Here is a 19,747-nt window from a genome sequence, read left to right as displayed (position 1 = left end):
CAGCAGATGTTCATTAGATTTTTCAGTGCACGAATGCCGGGGTGCAACTACACTGCATGACAATTTAACTTGATTAATGTTTATGCAAACAAGTGTTTCTGGTATTGAGTGAATGATAAAACATGCCAGGTGCCTCCTAAGAATCTCTCGATAGCAGCTATTTCATTTCCCCCATCTAAAAAGAAGCCTGAATACAGAAGTAATCAATGTATATCACTTGCAGATGTTTATGTTGAAATCAGTGAGATTTAAATAAGTAAGTACCACTCTCGCATACAAGTTAACCCATGCAGCTAGAGAGTTTAGATCTAAAGTCGGGGCTTATTGGTGAAATACTTGTGCATATCCACTTCATTCAGAAGCCCTTACAAGCTGCTCAGAGTAGTAATAACAACATCAAGGAAAGGCAGCCGAATTCAGTACCAGCTAAACCTGTCAGACCTCAAGACTATCCCTAGGAAGGAGCACTGCCTTAATCCAACTTCTGACTTAACAGAAAGGCCTGGAGAGCAAGACATTGACTCTCTTACTCAGATATGGAGGCACATTCCAGCTGCCAGGCACCACAAAAACTGAAATACTGCTCTGCAGCATGGCAACAACAACCCTGCCCCACAGGGAGTGAGTTCTCCTAACACAAAAGTTTTTGTAACCCCCAGCCCTTACAAATTGCCTTAGTTAGGCTGAGCAACAGCCTTATCCCAGGTTGCCAGCAGGGTGGTGCTGGATACCTTCACTCCTCTGCACCATCCATGCCGCTGGAACCAGAGACGTAGAGAGAAGCGTTGTTTATATACTGTTAGTACTATTACATGCACAGCAACTTTCCCCAAAGCCTTCTACGTACGACGTTTAGGAAGTGCAGCTCCAAACAGAGTCTGCAAGAACAGCCAAGAAAAGAACCCAGACACAGATAACTTGCCAAAAATGAGCTTTGTCCATGGTTAGCCCAGGATTCATCCTACCTAACTTTATCTTTTAAAACATTGGCCATTTCTCATCACATACGCTCTTTCTAATGTTAGCTGAGAGGGGCAATCCCCCTTTTTGCATTGCACAGACTCATTTTAGGATAGGACAGATTACCAAAATCCTGGAAGGACCTTTTCTCTCAGCTACAGATGAAACGGCAACACCTTCATTAAACTAAATGCCATAGTTACAAGCTTTCAAGGCAGAGAAGCACTCCTTCAGGTCTGAAATAGAATCCACAATCTTTAAAGCTTAAATACTACATGGAGACAATGGGTTTAAATTGGCTTATACATGCCAATCAGATAGACCAGGAAGGGCCAGGAACTTAACTGGCACCTGCAGATTTCTAGCATGATTAACAGAGGGGATGAGTAAAATTCTTTTTATAGGAAACAGAGAAAACAGGTTCTTTATGATATCCCTTCGTGCTTGTGATTCCTAGTATCCCACGGACTTGCGAACTTTAATTTCCTGAGTCCTTGAAAGGTTTTTTTGAACATCAGTTCAGCTCAGTTCAGAGATGGGAACTCTGGGAAGTGGAAGCTTTGTTTGAAAATGTTCTCCCACGGGGTACCCAAGGGCTCTTGCCCTTTTTAGCTCTTAGAGGAGGTTTGTTCTTGTACCTCCTGTCTCTTTAGTTTTACCCATGTTACCTTCCCAAGTGCATCTAGATTAAATTCACTACATTCTGGCTCCTGTATACAAACTACTCATCGCCTAATGATTTCCTTAATATCACTATCCATATGTACACTAGAAGCAGTCAAATCTGCACTATAGACTAATTACTTGAAAATTAGGGGAAAACCAGGCTGATGATAGGACCACAGTATAACAAACGCCTACGTAAAAAAAAAAACAAATCTGGAAAAGTTCTTCCACAAAGTTCAAAAAGGATCAACTAAAAGACAGGGGCTTTTTCAGTACTTTTGGCAGAAGTTTGGTGTGTTTATGGATAAAGAAAAGACACATTTCAAACATGCAATTCCTGAGATTTTGATCACTATTAAATACAAGCTTGAAGAGTTTTTAAGCAGAGAGGAAATCAACATTGTACAACAGTTGATTTTAGTACTTGCTTAAACTTGTAAAGGGTGTTACCTGTTGCTAGTAAATACTTCCATTTTCCACCACTTAATATTCTGCCAATTTGGAAGTAAAGATCAAACCCTACTTAAAAGAAGAAAAGCCTCTCCTATTTTCAGGCAGTCTGGATTGTTTTCTCCCACTGTAATCGCAGAAGAATAAAATATCCTGGATTTTATGCTTGGCCAATTACTGAAGAATGCTCAAGAGCAAAACATTTTTTATTTTTTTTAATAAGTCAATCCTCATTACCTTAGGATATTTTTTCAGCATCTCTGTACAATGGATTTAGCAAAGACGTTAAAATATTGCTTAGAAACATTCTTCAGAAACACAATAGCTGAAAATTTTAATGCAGCTAGTGCTCAATTGCCCTGAAATGGAATAGTCAGTCCCCAAATGCAGAGCTAGGCTGTCTTCAGCATACAGTTCGGCTTTGAACTTGTTCAGTAGTATCTGTGCACTGCAGTGTCAGGCTTTCTTTTCTTTGATATACCCTTTAAATTACAGAGCAATCAAATTAATTATGTGGGAAACACAGATCATCTGTTATCTGTTACTGCTATAACTGCTTAGTCCAGATACCTGTAGTTAAAAAAGTTGCTATGAAAGGTTCAGAGCTTCTTACATTTTTTACTTTTTTTAATGAAGTATTTTCAATATGATACCAGGAAGGTTACTTCCAAATATTATGACAAGCTTTTACTGAATCTGTCACAGTTCACTATGACATCATCTACATTACAGTCTAAACAGCTCAGGAAATTGCTCAATGGATTATTCATCGCTCTATGACTGATTTCTTGGAAGGAAAGATATAAAAGTTTTCTACCTGAACAGTTACTTAACACTTAAAATAAAGCATTTTATTACTAAGTATGACTTAACGTGAAGCGTTCAACTTTTCTGACACATTAGCATTTAGTAAGGACGCCACCACAAAACCCCCAAACACTCACAACCTCTTTGGAAACAGAAGGGTCGCACAAGACTGTTAAGAGCTGAGTACTAGTCACCTGTTATGAACAATGCACCTAAATTTCTGAAAAGCTTAGTGCTACAAATTACATCTTTAAGAGACTACAAGGTGAGATTACAGGAGCAGTAGCAGAGTCTGTGGGACAAGAGTTTTGTTTGTAATGACTTCTACATGCCTTTACCACCAGAGTATTACAGTCACTCTTAATTACTGGAATACTGAAACTCAAGTATGATTCCTATCTCAGCTGCAACAGATACATTTACTAGAACTACACAAAGGGCGTGATAGGTAACCCACAATTTGTTTCCCAGCCTTCAGAGGTGACTCTTTCCCATGAATCTCCCTTGCATGTTACAGAAGACAAAAGTGGACAGTGGCTTCAAAGGTCATCAGGCAGAAAAAAACCTGCTGTCATACCATATTCATATACAAATCAAAAACATTCATCTGGAATGCACTGAGCTTGATTCTGCAATCTTTATCCAGACATAACTTGCAGAGATATCACAGAGATAACACACAAAGATTTAGGGTGTGGCTGTGTAAGGCAGAGCTTTCAGCCAGTCTCTGCATACCAGGCAGGGAGACAGGCTGTACGGACTCATAGTCTTTTGGTTCTACTACTTTAAGTAATTTTGTATATTTGGAGACATGGTTGATAATACTTGCTTGTATTTCCAAAATACTTTGATGCAGTCTGCAAGGCTGTGACACTCTAGCTGCAACTGATGTACTGAACAAATCAAACAGCAAAGTCTATCAACTTATCAACTGCGTGTGACAACATGTGTGGCACAGAGTTGTTAATGGCCATGCCAATGCAAAGTTCTGGGAACCATTATGTTAAAAAAACCCAAACCACCCTCCCCCTCAAATCTCCCCAAAAAAGCAATGCAACACTACTAAAACACTATTAACCCATAGGATTCACTGCAAAAGCAATGTTACTTTTCAGAACAGTTAAAGTCTCCTTAATATCAGAACGTATTAGTGAGCAGGGTAAGAGTTATCTCCATTTTACACACAACTGAGAGACAGAGCAAGGAATTTGCCTCTGGTCAAACACAGCAAGCCTGAAAATTAGTTTCAAAACTGGAAACGATTTTGCTGTTGAAACACTTTAAAAAAATACAGCCATGAGAACAAGCTATTTCTACCTCTCTGATGAAATGTCATCTCATATACTTTCACACTTGTATACCTGTAAGCTAACACTTCCTGAGAACATCTGATCTTATCATGAGAAGAAAACAGATTTACTGCCCATATTCACAAAAACAATGAGCTTTACGTCTCACATTCTGCAGTCAAGGGCATAAAATTTTATCTGAAGACTCCACACAGACATTAGAAGTCAAAGTGCTGAAAAATATCTGCAAATACTACCAAATTCGAAAAAGAATAGCACATTTAAAATTAAACAGCAGTTAAAAATATCACTTACACGCCACTCAGCACATTTATAGACTGTGTCCTCAGCCCATATCCAGTGTCCTTCAAATTGGAAATAATTCCTAACACATTAATATTGGAACCCTTTGATCCAAACTCTTTTTCACTGTACATTATCATATGGGAGGTTGTGAAGTCCTGTTAAAACAAAGAGAAGCATCGTAAGGAAAACGCAACATGACGTCTCAGTGCCCTCAGGAGATGCCTACTACATGTTCTTGGAACTTACGCCAACAATTGGTCGCAGTGACTGCAACTCTTCATCATAGCCACCCCAGTCTGTCCAATCCCGATACGCTCCTTCTTCCAACAGGTACTGATGGCCTTCAAATCCGGGCTTCTCATAACCAACCCAACTAAACAACAACAAGAACAACAGACTCTGTGTGTGAAAATGGACAACTGCCACTCTGTGTTGTTATGGAGCAGATACAGATGTGTGAAATTTGTTCTTTTGCTGTGAATATTTCCAAATTTAACCCAGGCATATAACTAAACCCAAAAACTAGGAATATAGAGAAAGCAAACAGGTACGGAATTTGTCCACTACAATTTCCAATCTATGCAGTTACTACTTCTCTTGAAGTGGAAATATTGCTGGTGTTTTGCCACACTTACACTCCTCCCAGTACTTTCATGGATCCCACTGACGTAAGTGGAAGTCTTGTCTTTTCTTCTGATTCCTTGTCATCGAGCATAAAGATTTCTGATTCTATTTCCACATGTCTCCCTTCAAAGAAAGGCTTCTCATAAATGATTACCTATAGCAGAAATGAAGTAAAAGAAAAGTTGCAGGAAGCATGATAAATTCTGACATCTGACAGCTTCTTTTGCATGGGCGCATAGAGGGAGAAGGCAAGATTATGAAAATAACTAGTGGGATCTCTATTCTCTTCAAGAGGTCTTTCCCTTAGAGATGCAATATGAGGGCCTGAATGTTCATTATGCATCTGCATTATCCAGATGGCTGTTAATATGTATGCGATGGATGCATATATGTGACAGAAATTGCAGTTCCATGGTGTGGTCACATAGAGCAGGACCAGCTGCTAAGCCATAAGTAGTCAGTATATGATCAATATATATTTATCTACCCATGTATAGTTCATGTGTTATAAAATACCTTTGGACAATCAAATAAATATTGATTTTTTTACCTTTGGCTCTCCACTGAATTCAACTTTGCGACCACCCTGTTAAAAAAAAAAAAAGGAGAGAAAAATAAGTTGTCTATACTTATTTACACAACTTAAAGACAACTGTAAGAGTCATCAACTTCTTCACAAAAAGACAGAATTAAGTTGAAACCTTCATTGAAAAACACAAGTGAACATAAGAACATTAAAGGCAGAAATGGCTGCAATCAAATGTTAAAAGTTCAAGGATTTTATAGACTAAAAATTTTAGGTTTTAGACTTACATTTTTGAGTGATTTGAAAAATCTAGCTACCTTAACACATTATTTCTAACACATTAACGCAGGTCACGTAACTTGCAAGTAACAACAGTATTTTACCATTTTCAAGGGCCTCATGGACCTGATGTAGGCTTCCTTCTTCTCCCAGAATGCTAAATTAGGATATTCACCAGGCTCCAACATTAAAGGGACTCCCTGGAAACCAGGTTCTTCATAAATTAGCCATCTAAAGTAAGGGAGAGAAGAATGCAAAAGATAAAAACCCCAGAACATTTCTTAACAGTAAAGAACAAGACAATGTGCTTACTTTAGAAAGGATGCCATCGTACTCTTAATAAAATTCTGTTTCTTTCACTTTACCATCAAAATTGCCAACTACAAGCTGGCATACTGGCAAACTTCTGCATCTGTGCAGAATCCACCAACAATGCATGCGTTTTGTTTGAACAGGCAAAACCAAAATCAGTGCAATGAACAGACAGTAAAGAATTTGACTCTCTCTTATCTGAGGGCAACACATATTTTAGACTGAAGTTTCAAGACTTAAGGTTACTGTGTATTATTTTTTTAATAGTTTTAAAATATGCAGAACCAATTTTCAAGAAGTTGAAAGATCTCTACTAACCTAGATTTGGATTTGTTGAAATCTGTTCAATAGGGAATTAGAAACTTGTATTATTTATTAACACGCAGAAAAACCTGTTGACTCCTTAGAAATCTACTTCCTCATGGTTTGTACTTGCTAATAAGTCTGCTTTGAAAGACATAATTCTCAGAATTCCTGACTGGGACAGCAACAGTAGTTTTTCAAAGCTTTTTCAAGAAAATCTTAACCAGTAATCACTTACTGGAAACAAAGCAGCATACTGCTGATCTCCGCATAGAGGATGGCAATGTACTTCTTCCGGGTAAATTTACTGATCTCTCAGAAGTGCAGCATGGAGCAGATTAAAAACACATACTAAATAGGAACACTTTATGCAGCCAACCCTTTCATCATGTGAGGATCATACTGTATAAATCTGGTTATATCAGAATGATGTCAAAACAATCTATCACCCTACCATGCTTAAATGGCAGATTCCAAGCTGATGTAAACTGGCACAAGCTGGCACAGTTTCAGCACAGATACACGCTTCCAAGAAATAAACAAGGAGCTTTAGTTTTATTTTTGTCTATAGCTGAATGTTTGATATATTCTGTGTTCTATAGTAGAACCACTCAGTAAGCCCTCAACTTCACTGCAAGAATTGAAACACATCAGAGAGCAAGGAGACGGTACAATCAGAAGATAAAGATGCACTGACTCATTTCTGTTGGCAGCTTTTAGTAAACAACAATTAAGCATGAACACTGGGAAACCTTAAGAAGATACAACCGCACCCATAAGGCAAGGTGACTCAGAATCAGAGCCTCCCTCCCTCAACTGCCAATACAGTGAACTATGTCATGCCTGCAAACTAAGGGAAAGAAAAAAACCCTGCAACATGCAAAAAAGCAGCAGCAATTCAGTGAATTTCTCATGCAAGCAATTAGTAGAAGCAACTTCTTTCTATACTGGACTTATGAACTGGTATCTGAGAAAGATTATTTTCCAACTCTCTATTTTGCTTCCTCGTGCAAATATTAGTCTGCCTTCCCTCAAGGGATTCAAATGCAAAATTAAAATTAAGACTCTACGAGTTTATGCTAATTTAGTGCAAAAAATTGCTCTCACACTGATGCAAAGTAAGGACCAGTTTGAAGTCTGAGGGATGTGCACAGGCCTTGCTTCCTTTCCAAAAGATTTGTTATTTCACTATTCACAGAATGCTTTTAAGTGAGGGACAGAAGTAAAGTGGAGAGGTAGATTAAGTCAATTAATAACCAACCTCCAAATAACATATCTGATTTCATTACTGTTGGTAGACATGTAATTTGGATTAAGCTTGCAGTTCAACAGCAGCAAGTTCTTGGCAGAGAACTAACTAGTTGGATACCTTAAAGTTTTCCTATATACCCAAGTGCTTCATTTTTTCCCCAAATCAAGGGGTAAAGATTTAATCAGATAAATTACCCTTTACCTAGCAACTAAAATGCCCTATCCATCATGTGGAGTATTTGAATACATCTTTGCAGTGGTATGTAATACTTGTCTTTAGTTGGGCAATTTTCAATCATTAAAAAGACTATTTGCAGCAAGGCAAATGCCATCAGTGCCCAAAGATGGCACAGCCAACAGGTAGCAACCACGCTCTGTACACCCCGTAAAAAGTTCTGTAGGACCCATCATCATTGAAAGTGGTTCCACTCTCACTTTTTCTGAAAGCAGTCTCCCTCTTCTGCATACGTTTCCCAGTACCACTTTGAGGAATATTTTAAGTACCAATTTGCAAGTTAGCTTATTAAGTTATCAAAATTACCACTGGTACCATGTCTCGATTGTTGCTCAGACGTCTCCTTTCTCATACAAGCTTGCTTAGTTCATGACACACATTACGCTCCTAACTCATATGGCTAGGTATTTTCAGGTGACATAACATACATGTCCTAAACATCACCATAAAAACACTGATTAAAATGCACTGTGAAATACAACACTGTCTTCCAGAGTCCACATGTGACACTATTATTTTGTAACACAAGGCCCATTTAGTACAATGAAAAGCAAGTAGGAAATGTGGTCAGTTCACCCCCTCACTCTCCCTTATGGTAAGTTTGCCTGAATGAGAAAGAGCAGGAGAGAGAAACTCATTCCTTTGCTACAAATACACAAGGGTTACTTTGTCTTTACCACATGCAAGCAGAAGAAAAACTGGCTCTAACACAAAACATTCTAAGAGGTCAGCCTGTCTAAGAGTGAAGCATTACAATGATGCGTTAATGCTACTGTCAACAAATACTACCAAAATATAGGACTAAAATAAATACAGCCTGCTTGCATGCCTGATAGGTGTAACAAATGGTTTAAACCAAATTCTTTTCATAGCAGTACGTGTTCATACAGAACTACACACTTACGTGCCCCAGTGTACTTTGATAGAGCAAGTCTTCTGAGTGGTGCCGAACACCCCCGTTTCTTCGGTGTCGTCAAAAAAGGAAGTCACGATTCCTAACCCTTCAGGTTCTGTATACAAATCAATTCTGCAAACCCTGTAATCCTGAAAGATGAAGATTGCCATAACCACTTAATCTGTGCTGCAAGTTCTCTAATTAATGTGGATAACTAAATGAGTTTTGAAACACCTGTTTATTTTAAATTGTTTCTCCTCTTGTCAATTAGTACTGCTATTAGATGCCTATAATAAAAGCATAACTAGGCCAGTTTGCCTGTCTCTGTTTGGACCAAGACAGTCAGTCAATCTCTAATCAACATTTACGATGTTTACTTTCTGCCATCTAGGAATGCATCTTCTTTCATCAGTTAACATCTCCTCTAGCAAATTAAATCCTAACATAACACTAAGCAAGCCATTCTTGAAGAAAACTGCAATTTGAACAAGAATTGCAGTTACAAATAATATATATTCCTCCTCTTTTCCTTTTCTAGTCAAATAACTTTATAGCTCATGCTTGGTTTGGCAACCTGCAAAGGTAACTATTTAATAGTAGATTAAAAGTGCACGTAGGAAGCCTGTTCCACCATGTGTGAAACTCCCCGGTAAGTGCGCATACGGGGCTATTTTTCTGAGTATCAAACAAGGTTTGGTGTTTGACACTGAAATTCATGTCGAGTGTAAGCTTGGTTTGTATTAAAAAAAACCAAAAAACACCCCAAACCAAACCAAACCAAACAACCAAAAAAACCCACTCCCCCCATGTTTTTGAAAATAGGAGTCTGTGGAATTACTGATGGTTTTCTGGGATGTTTTTCCTGAGAAACTGACCAGGCTAAAAAGCCTATGCTGTACATAGCATTTTGGAGGCTATTCTAATGAAAAACATTAAGTTTTCTTCCTGCCCTCTTCTTCCCGTGGATGTTATCATAATGCCCATTGCACAACACCCCCCCACCCCCATTTATTTTGTGATCAAATAAGAAATTCAGCATGGAAGATTGTTTCATGCACTTACAACTCATGTTACACTTGTGTCCTAATACACTGCTCACTCTTTTTACCTGTACAAAACATCACCAAACATTAAGACCTATACAAAGTTTTCTTTACTTATATTACTTGCCTTAACAACATGTCTTATTGAACCAATCACTGCAGGCTTTTGAGATTTGCATTCATTTTGCTCTTCAGAAGTACCTGCACCCCAAATATCCGTGAGTTCCAGCTCTCCTTCTTCCAGGGGAATAGAGGGGCCTTCAAAATTTGGTTTCTCATAGAGTATCCAGCTTAAAATAAAAAAATTCTCATTTTTAATGGTGCTTTATCAAGTGTAATTTCAAATAATCATGCTCACATTTAACAAATCCTTTCACAAGCAGTAGTATTTCCAGACCCTTCCTGCCACCTCAGTATAGCTTATTTGCCCAACATCACTGACGCAAGCCATTTCTACTCTCTGTAATACTTTTAAAAGCAATGCTAAAACCAAAGATGCCTACTGCTGACTTTATAATTCAATCAAAAACTCCTCCACCTTTTTAAATTGATGATTTGGGGCAGCAAAACTACTGTCTATGAATACCAGACTTTTGCATGAGATATTAATCAGAACCAATTTGTAGGTCAGAAAACGTTGACACTGCAGACTGCTGCATCATGTATAAACAGACAAGCTGCTTGGATCGTGTGAACAGCAGCCTGGAGTTCCACAGGGGCTGGTATAGATGTGCCGAAGGACGATAAGACTACTCAGAGCACACACAAAACTTTATTTTTAACGGCAGGTTTGAATATGTAACTAGATAAAAACTATATCCATCTGCAAACAGAAAACCCTCCCCTGGAGATCTCAGTTGAAGGGGAAAAAGGAAAAAAAACCAAAACCAACAAACCAGTCCCCTAGTCCATGCTGGAAAAGATGACCTGGTTCACACAGATCAAGAGATACTCATTCCAGTTTTCTGAAGCTAAACAGCAATCAGTGTGCTTCCCTACTGCAGCTAGCCCTTGTTTCTGCAGCTTACTATCAGATCATTATTCTTGAGAACCTGCTATTTGACTGGAATATAGCCCGGCCACAACTTAACTTGCCATGCTATCCACACTAATAATGACTGTTCTGTTAATGCTACAAAGAATGCAGGAGATGAACTTGTTTTGAATTACTGTTAGACAATCTAGCTTTTAGAGAAAAATTCCCTCTGGACTCATCAGAGAAACAGTTAATTACCTCTACAGCACCACCTTACACCTTTGGAGATGGAATTAATCTTCTGCATCCAAACCCATGTCAGACCTGGCTTTAAACCCCTTTGCTAGACTTTTAGCCCCATTCAAATACTATGAAAGAACCCATAAAGGGGAGAGGAGCAGCACAGCTGGACAGAATCTGTCATTTAATCTCACCCCTATGCCTGGTGAAATGTTGTACCCCTCCAGATGCAGCCACTCACTCAATTTCTCAGCAAAATAAGTTTTCTGGCCCAGAACTTCCTATTGCAGAGGTAAAACGCCACATTTCTTGCTCCTAAGTGTCTACGTTACATTGCCATTTGCAAGGCAGACTTACTGTGAATTACATGCTGGTTCTGTTTCAAAAGATTTTTGGATAGACCAATGACAGAGTAAAAATTAATCTCTTACCATCCTCTGACGACTTTAACTAAAATTGTTGGTGACAGAACCCAAGAACTGCAATCCAGAACATCATGGAAAACTTCAATACCATTTTTATGATAGTCTGATTCACAGTATATCACCAGCTGCATTTAAAAAAAAAAAATACAAACACCAACAACATATAATTCTATCTTGCTATGTTTTACATAGAGAGAAGAACAGTACAGATATTAAATTCATCTTACCTTGCCAGGTCTGGGATTGATTTTACTTTGTCCATTTCCTGAAAGTGCCTAATAGACAGTGGGGAGAGAAAAGTCACCAAAAAAACCCAACCCCAAAACAACCCAAAAAACCCAAACAAAATACATATTCAATAAAGATGCTCAGCTATAAAAAAAAGAGCTAATGAAACAATATAAGAATTAGTCTGAACAGTAAAAAGCTGGTAACACTTCAAGTACACCTACTTACTACTTCAATTCCTTCTTTCTCCTGAAGAGCAATATCTTGCCACAAATGTACAAATTTACACACCTTTTTTTTTTAAACTCTGAATTATCATCTCACTGAAGCTGACTGAAGACTTGAAATGCTTTAAAATCCTTCTGATCAGCTTCCTATATATTCCAGGAGTTTCATACCAAGAGACTACTTAAAACACCGGCATTAACAAAGTACATGCCCTACAATCATAAATATATGATTATGTATCATAAATACAATGCAAGTTTAGATGTCTGGTAGCCGTAAAGCATGAAATAATTTTGAAGGAATATATGAAAAGACTGAGGAGGTATGATGGCATTAACATGTATGAACGAACTAGCATAATCAATTTTGTGCTGAACATCTTGTAACAAGATAGGTTTCTTCAAAAAGCATGAGACTGTGCAGTAAGTGACAGACTAAAAAAGCCAAGAACCAATAAAACACATTGAGGTATACAAAATCTAAACCAATGTTGAAGTCAGTGGTAAATTATATGATATAGAATACATGGGAAAGTTGTGGTTGTATCACATCATCTTAAAACAAATAAAGAAAGCGTTGCAATTATGTGTTTGGTTTCCTAGCAAGGACAGTAGTGCTCATTCTGGGACAGGGTCCCACTCTTCTGGGAACTATTCATACAAACAGAAAAACCCCAAAGAGATCCTGCCCCTGACTAGGTTGCTGTCTAAGACAACCAGCAACACGTGCGAGGAACTAATGAGAACATATTAGTCGGTACGCAGGCAGGCAGTGGTCTCGGGACAGAGTTCCTAACCGCCATCTGATTTTTGTAGGCATCATCAAGACATGTTGAAGCACGACTGGTTTTTTAGCCTGTGCTCCAATTCCAGTTAGAACTTGCTCTGTGTTTTAAGGAATGCCAAAGTCATTGTTTTGGGCTGCCCTTACTCTTTTCCTTCACACTACCCATTAGCCATTGCATCATCATTTTCTTAGTCAGCGGAAGATGCACAGTAGGTACACATCATACAAACATTTTCGGTTCCTGTCTAACTTGAGCAAGACAATTCAGTCAGCAACAGTGCTGCAGAAGTCCTGGAACCCCTCAGAGTCTAACAAGCTTCTCTCAAGAGCAGTCTTGTCTGTGTACAGGCCGTATCAGGCCTCCACACTCTACTGATAAATTGAAACCTACTCAGGAACAACAGTTTAAGTAGCAAAAAAAATCAGTACTAGTCATTTAGCTTTAAACTCCGGTTCTGAAATCCAAGCAGGACCATTCCGAGTAAAAAGCCTTTTTAACTGGCAGCATAAGTCTACACCACTGCAAATAACCCCCCTAATTTTCATCCCCACACTAATTAAAAAACTTCTCATGAGAGAAAAACATCTACGTTCTCAAAATTGCAAAGTACCATAGATTATTTCCTTCTGCAAGGTGAAGAAGAAAGGAGTTATTTCTACTACTCCTCCACTCCTTTTAGTAGAACTGTAAGAGCAGATAACCATTAGCTTTGGAAAAGTATTTCTCAAACTTCTTATATGTTGCTTCAATTCTACAGGTCACGTTAATATGGCTATTAAACTTTAGAGGACATATTTCTTCCCACGGTTCTTAGATCTCTTGATTATAGTTCTCCTCTCAGGTAACAGTAAGGGCCCACATCATCATAAACAGCAGATACTATAGGACATTGGTTCATCCTTTGAAAATAGAAATTACAAAGTTCTCCCACATTAGGGTAAAGTTGCCTCCAAGGGAAAACGTAGGTCTGCCTTCACTCATGATGAACAGATGCTCATAATCAGACAAAGGGACAGCCTTCCACTGCAGCAGCACTTTCAATAATGGCTACTATCCAGTTCCTAAAGTATTCTTAAAGAATATATATTTTCTATCGAATGCATGGGAATACTGGGAACAAAAACAGAGGGCTAGAAAAAAAGTTTGCCTGTTACTCATTTAACATTGCAATGGCTGAATGCCTTGCTGGAAGACGAGAGAGATTACTGTCAACACAGGCGGCACGAACAAGTTTTCTGATGTTCATAAAAACCATTCTACTAATTTACAATAAAAAAAAAGTTCGCCTGAGATTTGTTTAAAAATAATACAAAATCAAGTATGAAGACATATTCAAACATACACTTTCAATTCATGTTTGTGAAGAGTCTCAAAATAAGGGCACTGTGAAGAAACATAATCATGTTACTAGATGCCATCTCATTTTCACGTGTAGCCAACATCAGAAGAAACTGGTACCATACCTACATTCACCTCTAGATATTTGTAATCTATGTATGTCCCTAAGAGGGGAAACAAAGCAAAACAATGTATGCACATCATCTATAGAAAACATAAAAGCTGGATAACTTTCCAGGCAGATTTTAAACACCACACAATACTTACATCCACATCTAATAAACCAGTGGGGACATTTGATTCATATCTGCTTGTCCCTAACCAGCTGGAAAAACTTTTCTCAGGGTTCCCATAGTTGGGCATTTGTAAACTTAGTTCTTTTTTTGCAGTATCTGCTGGCATGTACTTCTCCACAAAACTTGGAAACTTCATATCTGAAAGATACTGAATTGCAAAATAAAAATTAATAGTCATTCAGCAGGTAGACAAAATTTTACATGGTTGCATTTCATGAATGATCGTTATTACCTCAGATTTTTGAGGCATGCTGAATGGCCCAGAAGCATCCTGTTGTAAAGGAGGCATCCCTGAGGAGTCAGTTGTAAAAGCTGTTGCGGTGTTACTTACTGAGGTGACAGAAGGATTAAAAAACTTGTCTTTAGATGTAGAAGACAGCAAGCTGGAGAAGAGGGAGCTTTTTTCAAGCCGAGATCTCTTAATTTCACCATCTGTACCATCAACATTCTCTTTTCCATTTATTTCCTGAGTAAAGGCAGGTTCCTCTCTATTACATGATTGCAGGGCTTTGAATATGATACTTTGCTCTGTTGATGCACGTTTGGGCCTGACTCTGGCTATCGTTTCCAGGCTTTGCATTTTCATTTGTTGGGCTGGTAACAGATCCTGTGTTTTTTCCCTCCTCAGTCCCAAACCAAAAGTAAATACACTAGGATCAAACACTTTCTCTAAGTTGTCTTCATGAATGGGAGGCATTGCAAAGTGGGGTGCTGGGGACTTGGGAAGCTTTGACCTCTTCTTTTTCTGGGGTAAACAAACTGAGCTGTCCAAGTTTTTTATTGTTTCAGCAAACTTCTTCATGTCAGATGGGGAATCAAAAACACTATCGTCTTCAGCAGATCCATTACAGGTTTTGCCTGGGCTTTTTTGTGCATTGGCGTTGTGCTCTGATATCAATATACTATCTTGACTGCTACCACCATACTGCAGTGTCACAAAGCTCAAATCTCCCGGCTTTGCCTTTTTATCTCCATTTTCCATCATCTTAAATTCTGGTCTAGAAATCTGATGAGATGGCAGAGGATATTTATCATCACTGCAAGGTAATAAAACCTCTGTGTTTGGCAGCATCTTTTCCTCACTTCTGTGGAATTCTGAGCTTATGTTATTGCTTTGGTAAGAAGTATCTTGAGCATTTTCACTTTTACTGGATGAGTGCAAAGACAGTTTAAAAGGTGAACTTTCTTTTTTAGCTGTCGTTAGTTCTGGATCGGGTTGCTTCAGAGAGGCACTACTAGCATCAATTTTGCTGCTTTGGTTAAAAAGGGATATTGCAGCTTTTACTTTAAGTTCTGTTGTCTTCCCAATATCCTCATAAGAGGCAGAGCCTTCTTCATTTTTGCCTTTTAATTCTGCAGTGCTTTCTTTCTCTGGTGTGCCATTCTCAAATAACTTCTGGCGACTGCTTTGCTTATTTAACGTTTTATCAGGCTGCTCACTATCCTTAGGTTGTTTTCCAAATTTCAGCTTCGCTCTGCCAACAAACGTGCTTGGTACAGTACTATTTTTTGAAGCAGAGATGTCAGTAGGCCTCTGGCTCTGGTTAGCACATTTATTTTCAAACAAGGAAATTTTGTTGGCAATATTGCTGTTAGTTTTATTAACTGGTTTTTCAAGAGTATCTTGCTCACTGTCTAAACTGTCTTGATTCGTAGACGCTTTAAAATTCAGCTCTACATTCTTCGGTTTGGCTGGACTACAGGAGGCAAAGTGATACAGAGTTATATCTTTGATTAATCTTGAAAAGACTTGTAACAATTTTCAAAACAATAAAATGTAGCATTATAATGAAATTTTCCATAGCCATATTCAGTTTAAATTTTGGAATCTCAAAAGGAATTAACTAAAAAAGGAGTAACTACACAAACAACAACAAAAAAACCCCAGACACTAAATAAGGAGAATACATGTCAAACATGTACATAGTTCTTTAATGCTCAGTAAAACAAAACAACACAGCAGCCTACAGCATCTGCAGTTGAGGCAGAGAACTTTACTTATGACTGACAGACATTAAAATTTAATAGTGAATAGGCAGAATAAATTATACACATGCAATTCCCTACAGAGTTTAGGAAACAAATGCCAATTCATTAAGGTGATAATGAGTTGGTTAACATTTGAATATACCTCTCCAACAAGTTTTGAGACATCTGCCCAGATTCTTTGCAGCCCTTACACTGCAGAAGCAACCTTAAATCAAGTGAAAGACCTCTTTTGGCCTCATTAGTGCTGGTGGAAAAGGTAACTGTCCCCAATCACTGCATCACCACTTGGCTAAGCATACACCACATGGGAGGACTCTCCCATTTCCTTCAAGTAAAGTCAGCTAACAATTTAAACTGTGTAAACTAGCCCTGCTGATTTTACAAGAATTGGATTAGGAAACACTTACAGAAACTTCTCCATCAGAGTGGCTAGAGAAGCGTGTACAATACGTAGCACTCATGTACTATGGCAGAAGGCTAATGACTTGCAGCTGAGGGTTTTAAGCCTCCTTCCTCTGAATACCTACATCCAGGAAAAATAATTTCTCCATGTCACTTGCTACTGCAGGAACAGTATGAACAGCTGTGAAGATGCAGGGCACGTGTCTTCAAAATTTCTCAGGCAGATATATGGAATGCCAAGGAGCCCATCATCACCTCAAAGACAGACCTGTTCCCCAAAGAGGAATCTGGAGACACTCAGCAGTGGGAGAACAGGCAGAAACTGCACTACACAATAGCAGGAGATAAAAGAAACTAGTTTGCAGCAACAATTTCTGGGGGTTTCAAATGCTCTATCAATCAATGGATGATTCTGGTATTTAAGTGCTTTCATCTTTTTTACCTACACAAACTGTGTTCACTGAGGTCTCAGACAGCTCTTTAGCCCAAGAAAGAAGCATGAAGTACAAGTGAGTTAACATGAACAACCTAAAAACCAAGATCGCTCCTTTCTCCTCTTCTTCAAGAGATCCACCCCAAGTAAGAAAGTAAACACTATAAAGAAAGACTCTCCATTGTACAAACTTCTTTTCTTGGGAAAAGCATGAGGATCAAACTTACTGCAATAGCAGGAGGGACCCAAAATCAGCTGCCTAAGAATCTGTACAGAAAGCAACTGTTAAAAATCACCACGTCTTTTTGGAGAAGACTTCCCGACAGCGCTCACCGTAACTATCAGCCTGCTTATGTTGGTTCACAACTGGAAGGCTCTTATGAAGAACATGTGATCAATAAAAAAGGGAATAGTAAACTTAAAAACAACTGGCCATACTTCAGATAAGTGATAATAAAACACACTTGGAAAATTTAAGTCTAGAAACAAATTATTCTTGAAAGGGGGAAGGCAGGGAGGGAACTATCACACAGCACAGAATTAAATATATTTAGACACTACTTTTCATTTGCAGTACCACTGTTTTTCTTAAACTTTTCAAAGTTAAATTATTCTATGATTTTTACTTTTTTTTTTAAAGTGAACATAAGTTGCAAAGGACCTCTAAAGGTCAGTTAGTCCAACTTCCTGCTCAAAACAAGGACAGCTTCAAAGTTCAATCAAGTTGCTGAAGGCTTTGACCAAGTTCTGAATATCTCCAAGGGTTGAGATTTCACAACCTTACTAGGAAAGCATTGCAGCAGGTCAGCCACTGTCACTGTGAATTATTTTTGCTGTATATCCCATTGAAACGTCACTGTTGCAACTTGTAACTGTGGCCATTGCCCCTTCAACTGCACACCTCTGGGACGAATTTGGCCCTGCCTTCTCTATAATACCTCTACAGATAGCAAGAGATGATTGAGGTCTACCCACATCCTTCTCTCAGTTGAACAAATCAAGCTGCTTCAGCTTCTCCTCACACATGGTATGTTCCAGTGCCACCACCTTCTTAATGGCTCACCACTGGACTCATTCCAATTTGTTAACATTTCTCTTGTACCAGGAGAAGAGAGTTGGAAAAGGAAGGAGGGGTACAACTCAATATAATGCCCCACATGCAGCCCACAAGCACCAAGTATCTTCTTTGACCTGCTGGCTGTGTTCCTTCCAATGTAGCCCAGTACAGGCTTAGTCTTTGTCTGCTACAAGGACGTACTACTGACACATGCTGAATTTGCTGTTTGCCAAGACCCTTCATGTCCTTTTCTGACCAGAAAAAGGTGCTTATCCTCTCCTTCTACCTGTATTTTCAAGAGGTAATGCTAACGGCCTAGTTATCTTAAGACTCATTTCCATACCATCCTTTTGTCAGCCTGTCACTTGCACTACTACGTGCATTTCTACGTAACAACACAAATCTTCCTAATAAAATCCGTCTCTCCCTGTATGCCTCAACACAAGCTAGTTTAATGGTTAACACTGATAGTTATCAGCCACACCTAAAACTTGTTTTAAATGAACAGCTAACACCTCAAAGGTATAGTTTCAAGCTTTGCAAATTTAAGCAGAAGCAATCACTTCAGCACTTTGTATTTTACATTCTGCAGTATTTCTGCACAACAACAGCAGAACAGCCGAGATTGAAGCACAATGGAAAGCTCAGCCCTGGAGCTCCATCCACTGCAGCTGCCCTCCTCTAACTAATCTTTTCATTACGCCTTTTTCCACACTACGAAATACTGACTTTAAATACAGCCAAAGGATGTGCCTTATTGCAAGAACCGAGTTCCTAAGCTTGTTTAAAAGGAGATGTTGTTTGAGTATCCTTTAAGCCTTCCCTCTAGTATGGCGGAAAAGAACTGAAAGATGGATTCACTTAACAGGGCAAACGCTTTCTTACAAACAACCCAGTATGGCTGATTCCTATTGCCCACTGCTGATCTGCAATGCCAGGAACAAGCAGTCACAAGAGAAATACCAATGTCCTTCTCTTTGGCTACCCCTTGCAGCTACCCTGTGGAAGCAAGCAGTTAAACCTCTCCCAATATAGTCATAAATGGAAGGTGAGTCACATAGCTGAAGCGTGCTATTCCAACGACCGTGTCAAGCATGTAACTGATGCCAAAAACCAGTGATGCCAAAAGATTTAGGTGAGCAAAGAAAAATGGCATGTTAACAGAGCAGAATAATTCAGCAATTGGGCATAAATGCAAAGGCAACTACAAAACCATTTCTGAACATCAAATATGACAACTGAAGCCAAGTTTTCCGCTAAGCACATCAAAGTGACTACTGCCTGAGGTTTTATTCGCTGATTAAGATGTCCCGTCAATCTCAGTTTAGTCTCAAACCTGATAGGTTTCCCTTTCAAAAGCTATAAGCAAAGTATCCTGTGTCTTCCTAGTTGCCCACTACAC

At 38.7% G+C, this 19,747-nt stretch overlaps 1 protein-coding gene across 1 annotated transcript in view; it reads right to left on the bottom strand.

Moving 5' to 3' along the window:
• The window catches only part of CRYBG1 (crystallin beta-gamma domain containing 1), a 65,975-nt gene that overhangs the window by 20,179 nt on the left and 26,049 nt on the right, over nt 1–19,747 (bottom strand). Inside the window, exons 3-13 of the mRNA XM_075747813.1 lie at nt 14,697–16,161; nt 14,436–14,612; nt 11,815–11,862; nt 11,594–11,712; nt 10,074–10,236; nt 8,913–9,052; nt 6,012–6,138; nt 5,653–5,688; nt 5,114–5,256; nt 4,725–4,851; nt 4,488–4,633 (exon numbers count right to left, since the gene is read on the bottom strand). Of these exons, the coding sequence (XP_075603928.1) occupies nt 4,488–4,633; nt 4,725–4,851; nt 5,114–5,256; nt 5,653–5,688; nt 6,012–6,138; nt 8,913–9,052; nt 10,074–10,236; nt 11,594–11,712; nt 11,815–11,862; nt 14,436–14,612; nt 14,697–16,161 (2,691 nt within the window). The remainder of the gene's footprint in view (nt 1–4,487; nt 4,634–4,724; nt 4,852–5,113; nt 5,257–5,652; nt 5,689–6,011; nt 6,139–8,912; nt 9,053–10,073; nt 10,237–11,593; nt 11,713–11,814; nt 11,863–14,435; nt 14,613–14,696; nt 16,162–19,747) is intronic.

This window comes from Balearica regulorum, chromosome 3 (assembly GCF_011004875.1).
Source record: "Balearica regulorum gibbericeps isolate bBalReg1 chromosome 3, bBalReg1.pri, whole genome shotgun sequence".
Taxonomy (NCBI): Eukaryota; Metazoa; Chordata; class Aves; order Gruiformes; family Gruidae; genus Balearica; species Balearica regulorum.
Note: the sequence above shows the minus strand (reverse complement) of the source record. Positions and strands in the feature narration are given on the sequence as shown.